General features: G+C 40.9%; 1 protein-coding gene across 2 annotated transcripts in view; it reads right to left on the bottom strand.

Annotated features, from left to right (window-relative positions):
* LOC106582396 (transmembrane protein 163) overlaps positions 1 to 24,362 on the bottom strand; it is a 125,542-nt gene that overhangs the window by 14,039 nt on the left and 87,141 nt on the right. For both annotated transcript variants that reach the window (XM_014165470.2, XM_014165469.2), the window contains exon 5: positions 19,485 to 19,581. In XM_014165470.2, the coding sequence (XP_014020945.1) occupies positions 19,485 to 19,581 (97 nt within the window). The remainder of the gene's footprint in view (positions 1 to 19,484; positions 19,582 to 24,362) is intronic.

Here is a 24,362-nt window from a genome sequence, read left to right on the forward strand (position 1 = left end):
CCTGACCTCTATCCACTATATCTTACTAGACCTGACCTCTATCCACTATATCTTACTAGACTTGACCTCTATCCACTATATCTTACTAGACCTGACCTCTATCCACTATATCTTACTAGACCTGACCTCTATCCACTATCCACTGTATCTTACTACACTTGACCTCTATCCACTATCCACTGTATCTTACTAGACCTGACCTCTATCCACTATACACTGTATCTTACTAGACCTGACCTCTATCCAGTATACACTGTATCTTACTAGACCTGACCTCTATCCACTATACACTGTATCTTACTAGACCTGACCTCTATCCACTATATCTTACTAGACTTGACCTCTATCCTCTATCCACTGTATCTTTCTAGACCTGACCTCTATCCACTATCCACTGTATCTTACTAGACCTGACCTCTATCCACTATATCTTACTAGACATGAACTCTATACACTGTATCTTACTAGACCTGACCTCTATCCACTATACACTGTATCTTACTAGACCTGACCTCTATCCACTATATCTTACTAGACATGAACTCTATACACTGTATCTTACTCGACCTGACCTCTATCCACTATACACTGTATCTTACTAGACCTGACCTCTATCCACTATACACTGTATCTTACTAGACCTGACCTCTATCCACTATACACTGTATCTTACTAGACCTGACCTCTATCCACTATACACTGTATCTTACTAGACCTGACCTCTATCCACTATACACTGTATCTTACTAGACCTGACCTCTATCCACTATACACTGTATCTTACTAGACATGACCTCTATCCACTATAGACTGTATCTTACTAGACCTGACCCCTATCCACTATACACTGTATCTTACTAGACCTGACCTCTATCCACTGTATCTTACTAGACCTGACCTCTATACCCTGTATCTTACTAGACCTGACCTCTAGCCACTATACACTGTATCTTACTAGACCTGACCTCTATCCACTATACACTGTATCTTACTAGACCTGACCTCTATCCACTGTATCTTACTAGACCTGACCTCTATCCACTATCCACTGTATCTTACTTGACCTGACATCTATCCACTATATCTTACTAGACCTGACCTCTATCCACTGTATCTTACTAGACCTGACCTCTATCCACTATCCACTATATCTTACTAGACCTGACCTCTATCCACTATATCTTACTAGACCTGACCACTATCCACTGTATCTTACTAGAACTGTCCTCTATCCACTATCCACTGTATCTTACTAGACATGAACTCTATACACTGTATCTTACTAGACCTGACCTCTATCCACTATACACTGTATCTTACTCGACCTGACCTCTATCCACTATACACTGTATCTTACTAGACCTGACCTCTATCCACTATACACTGTATCTTACTAGACCTGACTTCTATCCACTATATCTTACTAGACCTGACCTCTATCCACTGTATCTTACTCAACCTGACCTCTATCCACTATACACTGTATCTTACTAGACCTGACCTCTATCCACTGTATCTTACTAGACCTGACCTCTATCCACTATACACTATCTTACTAGACCTGACCTCTATCCATTATCCACTGTATCTTACTAGACCTGACCTCTATCCACTATACACTGTATCTTACTAGACCTGACCTCTATCCACTATATCGTACTAGTCTTGACCTCTATCCACTATACACTGTATCTTACAAGACCTGACCTCTATCCACTATAAACAGTATCTTACTAGACCTGACCTCTATCCACTATACACTGTATCAAACTAGACCTGACCTCTATCCACTGTATCTTACTAGACTTGACCTCTATCCACTATATCTTACTAGACCTGATCTCTATCCACTATATCTTACTAGACCTGACCTCTATCCACTGTATCTTACTAGACCTGACCTCTATCCACTATATTCTTACTAGACCTGACCTCTATCCACTATATCTTACTAGACCTGACCTCTATCCACTATCCACTGTATCTTACTACACTTGACCTCTATCCACTATCCACTGTATCTTACTAGACCTGACCTCTATCCACTATACACTGTATCTTACTAGACCTGACCTCTATCCAGTATACACTGTATCTTACTAGACCTGACCTCTATCCACTATACACTGTATCTTACTAGACCTGACCTCTATCCACTATATCTTACTAGACTTGACCTCTATCCACTATCCACTGTATCTTACTAGACTTGACCTCTATCCACTATCCACTGTATCTTACTAGACCTGACCTCTATCCACCATACACTGTATCTTACTAGACCTGACCTCTATCCAGTATACACTGTATCTTACTAGACCTGACCTCTATCCAGTATACACTGTATCTTACTAGACCTGAACTCTATCCACTATACACTGTATCTTACTAGACCTGACCTCTATCCACTATACACTGTATCTTACTAGACCTGACCTCTATCCACTATATCTAACTAGACCAGACCTCTATCCACTATACACCGTATCATACTAGACCTGACCTCTATCCACTATATCTTACTAGACCTGACCTCTATCCACTATCCACTGTATCTTACTAGACCTGACCTCTATCCACTATCCACTGTATCTTACTAGACCTGACCTCTATCCACTATCCACTGTATCTTACTAGACCTGACCTCTATCCACTATACACTGTATCTTACTAGACCTGACCTCTATCCACTGTATCTTACTAGACCTGACCTCTATCCACTGTATCTTACTAGACCTGACCTCTATCCACTATACACTGTATCTTACTAGACCTGACCTCTATCCACTATACACTGTATCTTACTAGACCTGACCTCTATCCACTATACACTGTATCTTACTAGACCTGACCTCTATCCACTATACACTGTGTCTTACTAAACCTGACCTCTATCCACTATACACTGTATCTTACTAGACCTGACCTCTATCCACTATACACTGTATCTTACTAGACCTGACCTCTATCCAGTATTGTCAGGGATTTCTTCGTCTTCTGACGATATAACGAAATCATCGTCGGAAAAGGTAGACCAATACGCAGCAGGTATGTGATTGTTCATTTTGAACATTTATTCACTTCAAAATGAATACAAAACAACAAACAAAAACCACGAACGATTGACAAACTGACAGTCTGGTAAGGCACTAGGCTAAACACAGAACAATCACCCACCAAAAGCAAACATAAACACACCCTACTATATGGGACTCTCAATCAAAGGCAGATAGACAACACCTGCCTTCAACTGAGAGTCCCAACCCCAATTAACCAAACATAGACATACACTCACTAGACTCCACATAGAAATACCTAGACATAAACCAAAACCCGGAATTACTAAATCAAACACCCTTTTTACAAAACACACCACCCTGAAACACACCACTAGACCTGACCTCTATCCACTATACACTGTATCTTACTAGACCTGACCTCTATCCACTATCCACTGTATCTTACTAGACCTGACCTCTATCCACTATACACTGTATCTTACTAGACCTGACCTCTATCCACTATACACTGTATCTTACTAGACCTGACCTCTATCCACTATACACTGTATCTTACTAGACCTGACCTCTATACACTGTATCTTACTAGACCTGACCTCTATCCACTGTATCTTACTAGACCTGACCACTATCCACTATACACTGTATCTTACTAGACCTGACCTCTATCCACTATACACTGTATCTTACTAGACCTGACCTCTATCCACTATCCACTGTATCTTACTAGACCTGACCCCTATCCACTATACACTGTATCTTACTAGACCTGACCTCTATCCACTATACACTGTATCTTACTAGACCTGACCTCTATCCACTGTATCTTACTAGACCTGACCTCTATCCACTGTATCGTTCTAGACCTGACCTCTATCCACTATCCACTGCATCTTACTAGACCTGACCTCAATCCACTATACACTGTATCTTACTAGACCTGACCTCTATCCACTATACACTATCTTACTAGACCTGACCTCTATCCACTATCCACTGTATCTTACTAGACATGAACTCTATACACTGTATCTTACTAGACCTGACCTCTATCCACTATACACTGTATCTTACTAGACCTGACCTCTATACACTGTATCTTACTAGACCTGACCTCTATCCACTGTACACTGTATCTTACTAGACCTGACCTCTATCCACTATACACTGTATCTTACTAGACCTGACCTCTATCCACTATATCTAACTAGACCAGACCTCTATCCACTATACACCGTATCATACTAGACCTGACCTCTATCCACTATATCTTACTAGACCTGACCTCTATCCACTATCCACTGTATCTTACTAGACCTGACCTCTATCCACTATCCACTGTATCTTACTAGACCTGACCTCTATCCACTATCCACTGTATCTTACTAGACCTGACCTCTATCCACTATACACTGTATCTTACTAGACCTGACCTCTATCCACTGTATCTTACAAGACCTGACCTCTATCCACTGTATCTTACTAGACCTGACCTCTATCCACTATACACTGTATCTTACTAGACCTGACCTCTATCCACTATACACTGTATCTTACTAGACCTGACCTCTATCCACTATACACTGTATCTTACTAGACCTGACCTCTATCCACTGTATCTTACTAGACCTGACCTCTATCCACTATCCACTGTATCTTACTAGACCTGACCTCTATCCACTATACACTGTGTCTTACTAAACCTGACCTCTATCCACTATACACTGTATCTTACTAGACCTGACCTCTATCCACTATACACTGTATCTTACTAGACCTAACCTCTATCCAGTATTGTCAGGGATTTCTTCGTCTTCTGACGATATAACGAAATCATCGTCGGAAAAGGTAGACCAATACGCAGCAGGTATGTGATTGTTCATTTTGAACATTTATTCACTTCAAAATGAATACAAAACAACAAACAAAAACCACGAACGATTGACAAACTGACAGTCTGGTAAGGCACTAGGCTAAACACAGAACAATCACCCACCAAAAGCAAACATAAACACACCCTACTATATGGGACTCTCAATCAAAGGCAGATAGACAACACCTGCCTTCAACTGAGAGTCCCAACCCCAATTAACCAAACATAGACATACACTCACTAGACTCCACATAGAAATACCTAGACATAAACCAAAACCCGGAATTACTAAATCAAACACCCTTTTTACAAAACACACCACCCTGAAACACACCACTAGACCTGACCTCTATCCACTATACACTGTATCTTACTAGACCTGACCTCTATCCACTATCCACTGTATCTTACTAGACCTGACCTCTATCCACTATACACTGTATCTTACTAGACCTGACCTCTATCCACTATACACTGTATCTTACTAGACCTGACCCCTATCCACTATACACTGTATCTTACTAGACCTGACCTCTATCCACTATACACTGTATCTTACTAGACCTGACCCCTATCCACTATACACTGTATCTTACTAGACCTGACCTCTATCCACTGTATCTTACTAGACCTGACCACTATCCACTATACACTGTATCTTACTAGACCTGACCTCTATCCACTATACACTGTATCTTACTAGACCTGACCTCTATCCACTATCCACTGTATCTTACTAGACCTGACCCCTATCCACTATACACTGTATCTTACTAGACCTGACCTCTATCCACTATACACTGTATCTTACTAGACCTGACCTCTATCCACTGTATCTTACTAGACCTGACCTCTATCCACTGTATCTTTCTAGACCTGACCTCTATCCACTATCCACTGCATCTTACTAGACCTGACCTCTATCCACTATATCTTACTAGACATGAACTCTATACACTGTATCTTACTAGACCTGACCTCTATCCACTATATCTTACTAGACATGAACTCTATACACTGTGTCTTACTAGACCTGACCTCTATCCACTGTACACTGTATCTTACTAGACCTGACCTCTATCCACTATACACTGTATCTTACTAGACCTGACCTCTATCCACTATACACTGTATCTTACTAGACCTGACCCCTATCCACTATACACTGTATCTTACTAGACCTGACCTCTATCCACTATACACTGTATCTTACTAGACCTGACCTCTATACACTGTATCTTACTAGACCTGACCTCTATCCACTGTACACTGTATCTTACTAGACCTGACCTCTATCCACTATACACTGTATCTTACTAGACCTGACCTCTATCCACTATACACTGTATCTTACTAGACCTGACCTTTATCCACTATCCACTGTATCTTACTAGACCTGACCTCTATCCACTATCCACTGTATCTTACTAGACCTGACCTCTATCCACTATCCACTGTATCTTACTAGACCTGACCTCTATCCACTATACACTGTATCTTACTAGACCTGACCTCTATCCACTATATCTTACTAGACCTGACCTCTATCCACTATATCTTACTAGACATGAACTCTATACACTGTATCTTACTAGACCTGACCTCTATACACTGTATCTTACTAGACCTGACCTCTCTCCACTATACACTGTATCTTACTAGACCTGACCTCTATCCACTATACACTGTATCTTACTAGACCTGACCTCTATCCACTATACACTGTATCTTACTAGACCTGACCTCTATCCACTATACACTGTATCTTACTAGACCGGACCTCTATCCACTGTATCTTACTAGACCTGACCTCTATCCACTATCCACTGTATCTTACTAGACCTGACCTCTATCCACTATACACTGTATCTTACTAGACCGGACCTCTATCCACTGTATCTTACTAGACCTGACCTCTATCCACTATACACTGTATCTTACTAGACCTGACCTCTATCCACTATACACTGTATCTTACAAGACCTGACCTCTATCCACTATACACTGTATCTTACTAGACCGGACCTCTATCCACTGTATCTTACTAGACCTGACCTCTATCCACTATCCACTGTATCTTACTAGACCTGACCTCTATCCACTGTATCTTACTAGACCTGACCTCTCTCCACTATACAATCTATCTTACTAGACCTGACCTCTATCCACTATACACTGTATCTTACTAGACCTGACCTCTATCCACTATATCTTACTAGACCGGACCTCTATCCAATATACACTGTATCTTACTAGACCTGACCTCTATCCACTATACACTGTATCTTACTAGACCTGACCTCTATCCACTGTATCTTACTAGACCTGACCTCTATCCACTATACACTGTATCTTACTAGACCTGACCTCTATCCACTATACACTGTATCTTACTAGACCTGACCTCTATCCACTATATCTCACTAGACCTGACCTCTATCCACTATCAACTGTATCTTACTAGACCTGACCTCTATCCACTATCCACTGTATCTTACTAGAACTGACCACTATCCACTATCCACTGTATCTTACGAGACATGAACTCTATACACTGTATCTTACTAGACCTGACCTCTATCCACTATATCTTACAGGACCTGACCTCTATACACTGTATCTCACTAGACTTGACCACTATCCACTATACACTGTATCTTACTAGACCTGACCTCTATCCACTATACACTGTATCTTACTAGACCTGACCTCTATCTACTATACACTGTATCTTACTAGACCTGACCTCTATCCACTATACACTGTATCTTACTAGACCGGACCTCTATCCACTGTATCTTACTAGACCTGACCTCTCTCCACTATCCACTGTATCTTACTAGACCTGACCTCTATCCAATATACACTGTATCTTACTAGACCTGACCTCTATCCACTATACACTGTATCTTACTAGACCTGACCTCTATCCACTATATCTTACTAGACCTGACCTCTATCCACTATACACTGTGTCTTACTAGACCTGACCTCTATCCACTGTACACTGTATCTTACTAGACCTGACCTCTATCCACTATACACTGTATCTTACTAGACCTGACCTCTATCCACTATACACTGTATCTTACTAGACCTGACCTCTATCCACTATACACTATCTTACTAGACCTGACCTCTATCCACTATCCACTGTATCTTACTAGACATGAACTCTATACACTGTATCTTACTAGACCTGACCTCTATCCACTATACACTATCTTACTAGACCTGACCTTTATCCACTATATCTTACTAGACCTGACCTCTATCCACTATCCACTGTATCTTACTAGACCTGACCTCTATCCACTATCCACTGTATCTTACTAGACCTGACCTCTATCCACTATCCACTGTATCTTACTAGACCTGACCTCTATCCACTATCCACTGTATCTTACTAGACCTGACCTCTATCCACTATATCTTACTAGACATGAACTCTATACACTGTATCTTACTAGACCTGACCTCTATCCACTATACACTGTATCTTACTAGACCTGACCTCTATCCACTATACACTGTATCTTACTAGACCTGACCTCTATCCACTATATCTTACTAGACATGAACTCTATACACTGTATCTTACTAGACCTGACCTCTATCCACTGTATCTTACTAGACCTGACCTCTATCCACTATATCTTACAAGACCTGACCTCTATCCACTATACACTGTATCTTACTAGACCTGACCTCTATCCACTATACACTGTATCTTACTAGACCTGACCTCTATCCACTATACACTGTATCTTACTAGACCTGACCTCTATCCACTATACACTGTATCTTACTAGCCCTGACCTCTATACACTGTATCTTACTAGACCGGACCTCTATCCACTGTATCTTACTAGACCTGACCTCTATCCACTGTATCTTACTAGACCTGACCTCTATCCACTGTATCTTACTAGACCTGACCTCTATCCACTATACACTGTATCTTACTAGACCTGACCTCTATACACTGTATCTTACTAGACCTGACCTCTATCCACTATATCTTACAAGACCTGACCTCTATCCAATATACACTGTATCTTACTAGACCTGACCTCTATCCACTATACACTGTATCTTACTAGACCTGACCTCTATACACTGTATCTTACTAGACCTGACCTCTATCCACTATCCACTGTATCTTACTAGACCTGACCTCTATCCACTGTATCTTACTAGACCTGACCTCTATCCACTATATCTTACTAGACCTGACCTCTATCCACTGTATCTTACTAGACCTGACCTCTATTCACTATACACTGTATCTTACTAGACCTGACCTCTATCCACTATACACTGTATCTTACTAGACCTGACCTCTATCCACTGTATCTTACTAGACCTGACCTCTCTCCACTATACACTGTATCTTACTAGACCTGACCTCTATCCACTATACACTGTATCTTACTAGACCTGACTTCTATCCACTATACACTGTATCTTACTAGACCGGACCTCTATCCACTGTATCTTACTAGACCTGACCTCTATCCACTGTATCTTTCTAGACATGACCTCTCTCCACTATCCACTGTATCTTACTAGACCTGACCTCTATCCAATATACACTGTATCTTACTAGACCTGACCTCTCTCCACTATCCACTGTATCTTACTAGACCTGACCTCTATCCAATATACACTGTATCTTACTAGACCTGACCTCTATCCACTATATCTTACTAGACCTGACCTCTATCCACTGTATCTTACTAGACCTGACCTCTATCCACTATACACTGTATCTTACTAGACCTGACCTCTATCCACTGTATCTTACTAGACCTGACCTCTATCCACTATACACTGTATCTTACTAGACCTGACCTCTATCCACTATACACTGTATCTTACTAGACCTGACTTCTATCCACTATACACTGTATCTTACTAGACCGGACCTCTATCCACTGTATCTTACTAGACCTGACCTCTATCCACTGTATCTTACTAGACCTGACCTCTATCCAATATACACTGTATCTTACTAGACCTGACCTCTATCCACTATACACTGTATCTTACTAGACCTTACCTCTATACACTGTATCTTACTAGACCTGACCTCTATCCACTGTATCTTACTAGACCTGACCTCTATACACTGTATCTTACTAGACCTGACCTCTATCCACTATACACTGTATCTTACTAGACCTGACCTCTATCCACTATATCTTACTAGACCTGACCTCTATCCACTATACACTGTATCTTACTAGACCGGACCTCTATCCACTGTATCTTACTAGACCTGACCTCTATCCACTGTATCTTACTAGACCTGACCTCTATCCAATATACACTGTATCTTACTAGACCTGACCTCTATCCACTATACACTGTATCTTACTAGACCTGACCTCTATCCACTGTATCTTACTAGACCTGACCTCTATCCACTATATCTTACTAGACCTGACCTCTATCCACTGTATCTTACTCGACCTGACCTCTATCCACTATCCACTGTATCTTACTAGACCTGACCTCTATCCACTATACACTGTATCTTACTAGACATGAACTCTATACACTATACACTGTATCTTACTAGACCTGACCTCTATCCACTATACACTGTATCTTACTAGACCTGACTTCTATCCACTGTATCTTACTAGACCGGACCTCTATCCACTGTATCTTACTAGACCTGACCTCTCTCCACTATCCACTGTATCTTACTAGACCTGACCTCTATCCAATATACACTGTATCTTACTAGACCTGACCTCTATCCACTATATCTTACTAGACCTGACCTCTATCCACTGTATCTTACTAGACCTGACCTCTATCCACTATACACTGTATCTTACTAGACCTGACCTCTATCCACTGTATCTTACTAGACCTGACCTCTATCCACTATACACTGTATCTTACTAGACCTGACCTCTATCCACTATACACTGTGTCTTACTAAACCTGACCTCTATCCACTATATCTTAATAGACCTGACCTCTATCCACTATACACTGTGTCTTACTAAACCTGACCTCTATCCACTATATCTTACTAGACCTGACCTCTATCCACTATCCACTGTATCTTACTAGACCTGACCTCTATCCACTGTATCTTACTAGACCTGACCTCTATCCACTATACACTGTGTCTTACTAAACCTGACCTCTATCCACTATACACTGTATCTTACTAGACCTGACCTCTATCCACTATATCTTAATAGACCTGACCTCTATCCAATATACACTGTATCTTACTAGACATGACCTCTATCCACTATATCTTACTAGACCTGACCTCTATCCACTATATCTTACTAGACCTGACCTCTATCCACTATCCACTGTATCTTACTAGAACTGACCTCTATCCACTATATCTTACTAGACATGAACTCTATCCACTGTATCTTACTAGACCTGACCTCTATCCACTATCCACTGTATCTTACTAGACATGAACTCTATACACTGTATCTTACTAGACCTGACCTCTATCCACTATACACTGTATCTTACTAGACCTGACCTCTATCCACTATACACTGTATCTTACTAGACCTGACTTCTATCCACTATATCTTACTAGACCTGACCTCTATCCACTGTATCTTACTAGACCTGACCTCTATCCACTGTATCTTACTAGACCTGACCTCTCTCCACTATACACTGTATCTTACTAGACCTGACCTCTATCCAATATACACTGTATCTTACTAGACCTGACCTCTATCCACTGTATCTTACTAGACCTGACCTCTATCCACTGTATCTTACTAGACCTGACCTCTATCCACTATACACTGTATCTTACTAGACCTGACCTCTATCCACTGTATCTTACTAGAACTGACCTCTATCCACTATATCTTACTAGACCTGACCTCTATCCACTATACACTGTATCTTACTAGACCTGACCTCTATCCACTATACACTGTATCTTACTAGACCTGACCTCTATCCACTATACACTGTATCTTACTAGACCTGACTTCTATCCACTATACACTGTATCTTACTAGACCTGACTTCTATCCACTATACACTGTATCTTACTAGACCTGACCTCTATCCACCATATCTTTCAAGCACCTGGACCAGTTAATCTTGTCAGGCTGATGATTCGCCTCTCAACCCCAGGGGCAGGTGTGTGTGTGTGTGTGTGTGTGTGTGTGTGTGTGTGTGTGTGTGTGTGTGTGTGTGTGTGTGTGTTCAGCACAATGGACCCCTGGGGTAGGTTTGATTTGGCCACAGGCCCAGGCAGGTTAACTATAGATGAGCCTACTGAGACTGTTTAGAAGGAGAGCCAGCCAAATTAGTCTTTGGACCTGCGTCAATGTGGTTCTGAGTGATGGTTTACGACACTCTTTTACAACATCTGTGGTTTATGTATGTCAATGGCAGAATAACATTTAAAACTCGTTAGCTATGATTGATGGTGATGTTGTCTGTGCTCGATGTAACCCACAAAGTAATGCATGGTACCCGGAGTGAACGTTGCTCTCTTTCTTACTATAGCAGGACCACAGGGATCAGTATATTCAGTACCTTCACATTTGGAAATGAGGAGGATTAAGATGAGTTCACAGAGGTAATGGATCATTGTGATGCATATTGTTCACCTAAGAACAACGAGACATATGAACGTTGTGTGTTTCGCTGTCGTGTACAACAGCAAGGTGAAAAGTTTCACGTCTTTGTTACAGATTTGAAATTAAAAGCACAGACGTGCAATTTTGTAGACCTAACCTCGTCTACGCTTCGAGATCAGATTGTGTTTCGTATAAATTACACCAGAGTTAGAGAAAGATTGCTGCGGGAAAGTGAGTTACATTTGGACACTGCAGTAAAAATCTGTCAGGCGAAAGATTGTATCGACTCTTTTTAAACTCGCTTCCTTCACAGTCATCACTGTTAAGAGTCAGAGAAGCAGAGACAAATGGGAGAAGGATGAAGAGGGATGTTGTGAAATAGACAGAGCCAGGCCAGAAAGAGTTGGAGGGAGATTGTGAGAATGTGTGTGAGTATGTGAAGACAGGCCTGTTGGAGCCTGATCTGTTCAATCACTATAGAGTCTAAACTGTATTATAAACTGGGTGGTTTGAGCCCTGAATGCGGGCATGACCCCCAAAAAATTGGCAATATCCCACACCTCCTCTGGCATTGCTTAATTATACAGCAGGGGTTCTCTAACTTTTTGGGTTGGGGACCCCTTTTGTGATGGAAAATTCATCAGGGTCTCCCTCACAACTCCAGTCAGATAGAAATAGCATACAAGGAGATTTACTCTGACTTTGGCAGTGCATGTCATCGGCCCTGGGAAGGAACATTTTAAAGGCCCACCTATTGTCATCGGAGAGCAAATGTTGCAGTTTTCAAGCTAATTTCCTGCAATTCCAAACATCTCTGATTTGGTAAAAAGCTGAGGGATGAGCATGGAGAAATGTACAGTAACCACTCTCAAATTCCTAGACAGAGCAATGGATGCAAGGACTGACAATCCATGATATCAAAATAATAGTTCTATCCAAGTTTTGAAGCAATATTGTATTTGTTTACATTTACGCTGTTTACAAACATTGGCGTAAAACAAGCTTATATTTTATGTTCTGATGGGGTACGACAGTAGAACTAAGTCCATGAGGCATTTCTAAGTTATATTTCTCACGAATCAATGGGTATATCATGGTATTCCATACCAAAAATGGATGTAGCAACTAAGAATTTTAGATTTAAATTACAATGCATGTACAGTTGAAGTCAGGAGTTTACATACACCTAAGCCAAATAGATTTAAACTCAGTTTTTCACAATTCCTGACATTTAATCAGAGTAAAAATTCCCTGTCTTAGGTCAGTTAGGATCAACACTTTATTTTAAGAATGTGAAATGTCAGAATAATAGTAGAGAGTGATTTATTTCAGCTTTTATTTCTTTCATCACATTTCCAGTGGGTCAGAAGTTCACATACACTCAATTAGTATTTGGTAGCATTGCCTTTAACCTGTTGGGGGTAGGGGGCAGTATTGACACGGCCGGATAAAAAACGTACCCGATTTAATATGGTTACTACTCCTGCCCAATAACTAGAATATGCATATAATTGGCTTTGGATAGAAAACACCCTAAAGTTTCTAAAACTGTTTGAATGGTGTCTGTGAGTATAACAGAACTCATATGGCAGGCAAAAACCTGAGAAGATTCCTTACAGGAAGTGCCCTCTCTGACAAGATCTTGTTCTTCTAGTCTCTGTTTATTGAAGACTGAGGATCTTTGCTGTAACGTGACACTTCCTACGGCTCCCATAGGCTCTCAGAGCCCGGGAAAAAGGTGAATGATATCGAGGCAGCCCCAGGCTGAAACACATTATCGCTTTTGGCAAGTGGCCGATCAGAGGACAATGGGCTTAGGCGCATGCACGAGTCGACCCCATGCTTTATTTTCTTTCGTCTTTTTACCTAAACGCAGATTCCCGGTCGGAATATTATCGCTTTTTTACGAGAAAAATGGCATAAAAATTGATTTTAAACAGCGGTTGACATGCTTCGAAGTACGGTAATGGAATTTTTCGATTTTTTTTGTCACGAAATGCGCCGTGCTCGTCACCCTTCTTTACCCTTTCGGATAGTGTCTTGAACGCACAAACAAAACGCCGCTGTTTGGATATAACTATGGATTATTTGGGACCAAACCAACATTTGTTATTGAAGTAGAAGTCCTGGGAGTGCATTCTGACGAAGAACACCAAAGGTAATCAAACTTTTCTAATAGTAAATCGGAGTTTGGTGAAGGCTAAACTTGCTGGGTGTCTAAATAGCTAGCCCTGTGATGCTGGGCTATCTACTTAGAATATTGCAAAATGTGCTTTCACCGAAAAGCTATTTTAAAATCGGACATATCGAGTGCATAGAGGAGCTCTGTATATATAATTCTTAAAATAATTGTTTTGCTTTTTGTGAACGTTTATCGTGAGTAATTTAGTAAATCTTTAGTAAATTCACCGGAAGTTTGCGGGGGGTATGCTAGTTCTGAACGTCACATGCTAATGTAAAAATCTGGTTTTTGATATAAATATGAACTTGATTGAACAAAACATGCATGTATTGTATAACATAATGTCCTAGGGTTGTCATCTGATGAAGATCATCAAAGGTTAGTGCTGCATTTAGCTGTCTTCTGGGTTTTTGTGACATTATATGCTAGCTTGAAAAATGGGTGTCTGATTATTTCTGGCTGGGTACTCTGCTGACATAATCTAATGTTTTGCTTTCGTTGTAAAGCCTTTTTGAAATCGGACAGTGTGGTTAGATTAACGAGAGTCTTGTCTTTAAAATGGTGTAAAATAGTCATATGTTTGAGAAATTGAAGTAATAGCATTTCTAAGGTATTTGAATAACGCGCCACGGGATTTCACTGGCTGTTACGTAGGTGGGACGAAATCGTCCCACTGGCCCTAGAGAAGTTAAATTGTTTAACTTGGGTCAAACGTTTCAGGTAGCCTTCCACAAGCATCCCACAATAAGTTGGGTGAATTTTGGCCCATTCCACCTGACAGAGCTGGTGTAACTGAGTCAGGTTTGTAGGCCTCCTTGCTCGCACATGCTTTATCAGTTCTGCCCACACATTTTCTATGGGATTGAGGTCAGGGCTTTGTGATGGCCACTCCAACACCTTGACATTGTTGTCCTTAAGCCATTTTGCCACAACTTTGGAAGCATGCTTGGGGTCATTGTCCATTTGGAAGACCCATTTGTGACCAAGCTTTAACTTACTTCCTAACTGATGTCTTGAGATGTTGCTTCAATATATCCACATAATTTTCCTCCTCATGATGCCATCTATCTTGTGAAGTGCACCAGTCCCTCCTACAGAAAAGCACCCCCATGGGGATGGTGTTCTTCAGCTTGCATGCCTCCCCCTTTTTCCTCCAAACATAACGATGGTCATTATGGCCAAACAGTTCTATTTGTGTTTCATCAGACAAGAGGACATTTCTCAAAAAAATACGATCTTTGTCCCCATGTGCAGTTGCAAACCGTAGTCTGTCTTTTTTATGGCCGTTTTGGAGCAGTGGTTTCTTCCTTGCTGAGCGGCCTTTCAGGTTATGTCGATATAGGACTCGTTTTACTGTGGATATAGATACTTTTGTACCAGTTTCCTCCAGCATCTTCACTAGGTCCTTTGCTGTTGTTCTGGGATTGATTTGCACTTTTCGCACCAAAGTACGTTCATCTCTAGGAGACAGAACGTGTCTCCTTCCTGAGCGGTATGACGGCTGCATTGTCCCGTGGTGTTTATACTTGCATACTATTTTTGGTGCAGATGAACATGGTACCTTCAGGCGTTTGGAAATTGCTCCCAATGATGATCCAGACTTGTGGAGGTCTACAATTCTTTTTCTGAGGTCTTGGCTGATTTCTTTTGATTTTCCCATGATGTCAAGCAAAGAGGCACTGAGCTTGAAGGTAGGCCTTGAAATACATCCACAGGTACACCTCCAATTGACTCAAATTATGTCAATTAGCCTATCAGAAGCTTCTAAAGCTATGACATCATTTTCTGGAATTTTCCAAGCTGTTTAAAGGCACAGTCAACTTAGTGTATGTAAACTTCTGACCCACTGGAATAGTGATAAAGTGAGTTATAAGTGAAATAATCTGTCTGTAAACAATTGTTGGAAAAACTACTTGTGTCATGCACAAAGTAGATGTCCTAACTGACTTGCCAAAACTGTAGTTTGTTAACAAGAAATTTGTGGACTGTTTGAAAAAATGAGTTGTAATGACTCAATCCTAAGTTTATGTAAACTTCCGATTTCAACTGTATGTACAAAATTTTAACAACAAATTGGGGGGAATACAGTAAGTATGGAGTAAGTATTCTATTCTAATTTGTGGATCACTGTGAGCCTCCCAGGCCCATGTTGCCCAGGGTTAAGAACATACATTGTAAGTTGTTAATATTACATTATATTCTATTGTATTATATTACACCCTCTAAACTTATTCCACGGATCCCTCGTAAAAAATTATTGAATCTATTGTTGTTAGAAATATTAATGTAAACATTTTTGGGGTATATTTTGACATCTGGCCTGCAGTACCGGTTGGTCTGCGGACCCCACTTTAAGAACCCCTGCTACAGTACCAAAATCACTCTCATTACTGCCTTTAATACTGTAAAACTCTGTCTCAAACAAAGCCCTGACCATTACAGGCCCTTGTCTACTGAACCAACCAGCCAGCCAACCAGCAGCTACCTAAACTGGAGCAGAGAGGATTCTTGGGACTTATTAACTTCTAAGAGGCTGAACAGACAAAAAAAAGAGCAGAGTGCAGCATCTGACATGTTCACTGGCTACAGAGAGAGAGAGAGAGAGGGGGGGTGGACTGAAGGGGAAGAGAGAGAACTAATTTCTATCTTAATCTATCAATCCTCTCCTTTCTTCACTTTGAGTCTCTCTCTCGCTCTCTTCCTCTCTCTCTCTCTCTCTCTTTCTCTCACTTCCTCTAACCCCCCTTCCCTCTCAGTCCCACTCTCTCTCTCCCGTTTCCTCTCTCCACCTCTGTCCTGACAACGCAATGCAAGGTTGGACTCTGGGCTAGAGGTCTTCAAGGATCCATCTGTGCCCGAACAACCGAGACCTGATCCGGAACCTGGAACCCGGGACCCGAGCAGGCCCGGATACAGAATTCTAAATAATGTCACAGGTCTAGGTCGGATCTGACATGATTGTCATGGGTTTGAGGTATGTGTAATTTGAACTGACCAGAAGGGCCCGTACAGGTCAGAACATGAATGCTGCAGTAGAGAGAGAGAAATTGTATAATTTATGCTGCTGCTCTTTGCTTTTCATGAGCGTGGCGCATGTAGCTTGTTGTTGTTATTGGCCAATCATAGGTCATCAAAGCAGCAATAGGCTACAGTCATAGAGCCTCACTCCATGTTAAAGGAGAAGGATAGACTACAACGACCAAGAGCCAACAGGTAGGCTGCTACTTAATATTCTGAATGGAGTTGTTGTTGTTTGCAACTGTAGGATGAGAAAATGCATGCAGCCTCAGTTAGTCTAGCTATATAGCTAGCTTAACTAGCTTCTCCCGGTTTGATGCAGTCAGGACAGGTACTACGTAATCATAGTGGATGATAAATAACCTAGCTATGGCAGCTATTAGTGTACTGCTCCCCATGTCACTCGATAACAGTACGGCCCCTCCCCGACTGTTAGAGTGGCACCTCTCTCCCTCCATTCGGAACGGGTCTCTAAATCTATTTACGCATATTGGGTCCAACTTTTTGGACCCGTGAAGACCTGTACTCTGGGCTGGGCTGTGGATCAGCTACTGTACTTCCTGACTGTCGTGGTAATGAGCAGCTAATTGGTCGTTTTCAGACCAGTGGTTGTATCGTACAGCAGCTGTTGGCGCACCGTTGCCATGAAGCAGACTTAAAAGACTTTACAGCCTCACTGATTACTGGTGTTGGCTCCAAATCAGAGAGAAATCACTCATTTACCATCATTTACCAACCGAGACAGCAAATAGAGAGAACAAAAGGGAGAGTGAGCGAGAGAGAGAGAGAGAGAGAGAGAGAGAGAGTGTGAGAGAGAGAGAAAGAGAGATAGAGAGAGAGCGAGAGAGAGAGAGCGAGAGAGAGAGAGAGAGAGAGAGCGAGAGAGCGAGAGAGAGAGAGAGAGAGAGAGAGAGAGAGAGAGAGAGCACAAAAGCGAGAGAGAGAGTAGAGGCAGTGAGTGAGAGAGAGAGAGAGAGAGAGCACAAAAGCGAGAGAGAGAGTAGAGGCAGTGAGAGAGAGAATGTGAAAGTGAGAGAAAATGTGAGGGTTGAGGTTAATTTGCATTCATTGAAACATTTAATCCTTCAAACCAATATCCTACAATTGTACTATCACATTGGATATGTGAAGATTGTGCACCTAATTATATATAATGGAATAAATTGTAAGGGCCAAGTCTGAAAAAGTGCTAATTCTGCTCTGATAACAGCCATTGCATACTGTATATACCTATTTACCTAGAACAGAAACGTTGTTGGTTTGATGCGGCAACTTTTTTAAATCTCTACCGCAGCATCAATCTACAGAAGTGTAGAACAGGTTGCATTTCCTGGCAGCAGTGAGATGAGACTATTCCAGGATTAACCTAGCCACTCCTTTCTCTGCTTCCTTTGCCTTGCCTTAACCTCAGCAGGCCTTGCCCTTCACCACATGGGAGGTGAATCAGAGAGGGACAGAGGAAGACTTCTTTGACATCACAAGGTTGAAAAAGGGGGCTATAAAAAGACATCTTCTCGTATATAAAACATAGTGACGACTTTGAGGAAAGATTCTACTATAACTGATTCATCACACTGATGTCTCACTACAGGGTTTTCTGTGTTGGTGTTTGCAGCTGTGTCTATTTGTGTGTGTGTGTGTGTGTGTGTGTGTGTGTGTGTGTGTGTGTGTGTGTGTGTGTGTGTGTGTGTGTGTGTGTGTGTGTGTGTGTGTGTGTGTGTGTGCGCGTGTGCGCGTGTGTGCGTGCGTGCGTGCGTGCATGCGTGTGTGTGTGTGTGAGGGGTGTCTCTCACCACTTCAGGAAGCAGCTTGGTGGCCAGGTCATGGATGGCTTTTCCCAGAATGCACAGGGAGGACAAGATGAAGACCACCCCAAGGACCACACACGCTCTGTGGACAGACAGAAACCAAAACATATTACCACATAATGCATACCATACCATACTATTACCATACCATTACCATCGTTACCATACCATTACATACCATTATTATTACCATATCATTACCATATCATACCATTAGCATACTATTATCATACTATTACCATACCATTACACTCTTAGAAAAAAGGGTTATTTGTGGGGGGATTGGGTTCTACCAAGAACTGTTTTGATCAGAAGAACCCCTTTTGGAAAACAAGGGTTCTTTGTAAGGCAAAGGATTCCACCAAGAGCCTTTAACATCCTAAGAACCATTTTTGGAAGAAAGGGTTCTTTGATGATTCTTTGGAAGGCAAGAAGGATTCTTTGGAAGGCAAGAAGGCTTTTACATAGAACAATATATAATATTTCCCAGCATGCTCTATTGCAGGGAGATTTTCAGAATTGTTAGATTTTCTGTAATATCAGTGTTGTTGTATGTACAGTACATTGCTTGGTTGATACATTTTATGCTACACAAAGATAAAAAACATTGTTTTCTAAACTAATCCAATCTGTTAATAATTTGATTTATTCCACCCGTTACTGAGATGGTTGTTCCAGTTTAGATGATTGAGGAAGTCTCATTATTCAATCTTCCCTGCCCTGGCAGTCATTCTGAATATAGGTTGCAGGTGATTAACAATTCAACTTGTTGGATATCCTAACTCTGAATGGATTCCAACAGGAATTATACATCACTTTGCAAGCCAACATAATGTGACTTGATAATGAGCCCTGTTGTGGCCTATAAACCAGGAAATTCTTAACAACACTGTGTTAGGGTATAACTAGGCCCTGAAAATAAGGCCTTATGATATATAGTATGTCATCTACTGTCATAAATAATGACATTTAAAGGATAATAATGCTGGTGGAACCATTCATAGAGGGTTCTAGGAAGAATCCTCCAAAGAATAAAAGGGTTCTCGGTAGAACCCTTCACAGACGGTTCTAGGAAGAACATTTAGATGATACAATGGTTCTTGGTAGAACCGTTCATAGAGAGTTCTGGGCAGAACCCTTCATAGAGGGTTCTAGGTCGAACCATATACTGGGAGTTCTTTGAAGAACCGTACACACAACAAAGGGTTCTATCCAGCACCAAAAAGGTTCCCCTATGGGGACAAACCAAAGAACCCTGTATGGTTCTACTTAGCATGTTTTTTTCTAAGAGTGTAGATTTTATGTGGTAAATGTAGGATTATGTAGTGTGTAGTATGATATATGCATAGATATCACATTAACAACTGTATAAATTATAATTCATGAGTTACATGGGTTTACTGAGGGTTGATTCCCTTGTCATCATCCAGTAAAAATGGAAGCAAAAATCTTAACTAAAATACATTTTTAAGTTAACAAATTGCCTTGCAGTTTTTTTTAGCTTCACCTCTCCGTGGTACACTTGAATTGCTGTACTGGTTCTCCAGTTTTTGAGTGCTATTTTAACACAGGTTTAATCAGGCATAGAGAGGAAGGGGAGATCTGTTCACATTAAAGAAAAGTGAAAGGTGTCAGTTCTCTGGGTTCCTGGCAACAGTTCCAGCAGCAGCTTCACAGTTTAGTGCCTCCTTGGAGCCGGAGAAAGATGTCATTTTCTTCCTTCGCCATTACTTCCCCATTTATCTCTGGTTTTGACTGAGAATGAGAATGTCTTCATCCATCCATCCCTTCCCCCCTCCATTCCTGTACTCCCATCCCCTACAGTGGGCATACATAAGATGGATGGTAGACGGGCGTTGGTGTCCTTTATCATTGTAGAACCTGCAGTGCTGAGGAAGTAACAGTGAGATGCTGTCGAACCAGGAACAAGATATGAACTAGGATGAACCCCTGTAACACTGTGGTAGATATACTGTATCCTGTAACACTGTGGAAAATATACTGTACCCTGTATCTCTGTGGAAGATATACTGTACCCTGTAACACTGTTGAAGATATACAGTAACCTGTAACACCACTGTACCCTGTAATACTGTGGAAGATATAAAGTAATCTGTAACACCGTGGAAGATATACTGTATCCTGTAACACTGTGGAAGATATACAGTAACCTGTAACACCATGGAATATGTACTGTATCCTGTAACACTGGTCACCCCCAAAGCCAAGTCTTCCTTTGGCCGCCTTTCCTTCCAGTTCTCTGCTGTTAATGACTGGAACAAACTGCAAAAATCTCTGAAGCTGGAGACTCTTACCTCCCTCACTAGATTTAAGCACCAGCTGTCAAAGCAGCTCACAGATCACTATAGCTCATCTGTAAATAGCCCATCCAATCTACCTCATCCCCATACTGTATTTATTTATTTATTTATCTTGCTCCTTTGCACCCCAGTATGTCAAATTGCCCATTCATCTTCTGCACATCCTACCATTCCAGTGTTTAATTGCTATATTGTAATTACTTTGCCACCATGGCCTATTTATTGCCTTACCTCTCTTATCCTACCTCATTTGCACATGCTGTATATAGATTTTCCTAATGTATTTCTGATTGTATGTTTGTTTATTCCATTTGTAACTCTGTGTTGTTGTATGTGTCAAACTGCTTTGCTTTATCTTGGCCAAGTCGCAGTTGTAAATGAGAACTTGTTCTCAACTAGCCTTCCTGGTTAAATAAAGGTGAAATAATATTTTTTTTTAAAGAAATATACTGTATCCTGTAACTCTGTGGAAGATATACTGTATCCTGTAACTCTGTGGAAGATATACTGTAAATATGTTTTACATTTGAGTAATTTAGAAGACGTTCTACCAGGCTGACTGGACTAAAAATACATGTAATAACAGCTCAATATGGTAGGGCTGTTATGGTGACCATATTACTGCCACACCGGCGATCACGAGTCATGACGGCAGTCAAATTTCACGTGACCGTTTAGTCACGCTAATTAGGTTTCTCCAAGCTCTGATGCTACTGATGGTCATTACTAGCCTACCAAACTTGCTAACAACCTGGTAACCTGGTACTCAGCACTCTATTGTCCCTCTAATCACTCTGACATCAATGCAAATGTAATCGAAAATCTAATCAAACACTTCATGAGAGCCCATGAGCTCATGTTGCGCAACATTTCTATAGGCTATGCAATTGCGTGAGAAAACAGAGTGATGGCCTCTATTAAAAAGAGGAGGATCCCATCAGCTTTCTATAGGCTGGGCATACTATATTTATTTTTCTCAACCTTCCTAATATTAAGCACATTGCTTCTCTTTTCAACAGGATTATAACATACATGGCTGGCATGAAAATTTACCATGGGAATAGCGCTATTTAAGTGCATAGATACCATGATTTTTTCCCCTTCCCTGTTTTGAGACATGTGCATAATAACGATTCATTCTAAATAGAAAAACAAATTTCACACATATATTATTTTAACTAATTTCACACTATGACTTGTGAATGATATATTATCACTTGTGAATGATGCCCAGCTTAAGACAAGAAACAGCGCATGCAATTTTTGGTGGCTTTTTCAAATAATAGTCACACACCTCATGTAGCCTAGCCCATAGGCCTATATGTTTTAATAATGTTTGTATCACAACTAAAGTGGCCAAATAACTTCTTAAAATTAAGCACATTAATCTGCTTTATAACGGATGTAAAGCCTAACTGGCATACATGTGCAGTGGGTAAGTTTCAAGTTTGGGGAAGATAATGTTCACCATAAAAATGCACCTTTATAATAAAAGACTACATGCATAATCACATTTGCGGTCACTTTTGAGAATGGTGTTTTCCTGCTAATAGAACATTTGTGCTTATAGCCTACTGCTGTGTGCATATTGCTGCGCTTCTAATGTGAAGAAATATCTGAATAGTTTATCAACATTTTAGGCTAAACGTTCTGATCTGTTGCATCAGCCTCATTACTTTAAAACATTTGAGGCTGGTGGTTGTATTAATTTGGGATCTATCAGATCCAACAACTGTCCCAGACTATGTTTGTAATATTTTTTTCTTGCACAGAATAGAATTGGTAAACCTTTGTACTATGGGGATAGTAGATTGACATAGGCTAGTGCTTTTTCTGTTCGTTAGGCTTACTCATCTTGTTGGCTGACGAAAAGTAAATGTGGACAATTATTCCAATATCTTCAATATGCGCCTCGGAATTGGATGAGGACGAGGGCAGTTGCGTCCCCAATGTGTCTGTCTTCACTTGTAGCCTTTGAGAAAGATCCAGTCACGTGACGGAGAGCCTTGTGAGTGAGAGGTGCTTCAGAGCGAGCAGCCGGGAGAAGGGAATTATAATTATTATATTCAGCCCAAGAGCACAACAGCCACTGGCCGCAAAAGGCAAGGATGTTTTTAGGGTGCATTATGGCCATACAAAGGGAATGCAGCTAGGAAATTCGAGGCACTATCAAGTGTTTGTAGAATTGTGAATGAGAGACTGATGAAGTGTCTCCAGAGCTCATGCCTTTCATGCAACTTTTTTCAAAGCATCATTAGAGTCGCATCATGCAGCCTTAGTATGTATTAAAAATCAAAACATATAGCCCAATGTTTGTATCACAACTAAACTGACATAAATAACTCTAATTGAAGCATATAGGAGGACCTGTTTCATTGTTAACCGCCCAACACAGAATAGCTGCTTGTGCGCACTCCCTCAAATCGTTTGGAGAAAATATCCTTTCTATTTTATTCAGCTTTGTTCAATTTTATTCTTCATACTATAAAATAATATAAAATAATGCCACAGAATTCTAAGCAATTCTTGTCTGCTAAATGAA

Source organism: Salmo salar, chromosome ssa21 (assembly GCF_905237065.1).
Source record: "Salmo salar chromosome ssa21, Ssal_v3.1, whole genome shotgun sequence".
Classification (NCBI taxonomy): Eukaryota; Metazoa; Chordata; class Actinopteri; order Salmoniformes; family Salmonidae; genus Salmo; species Salmo salar.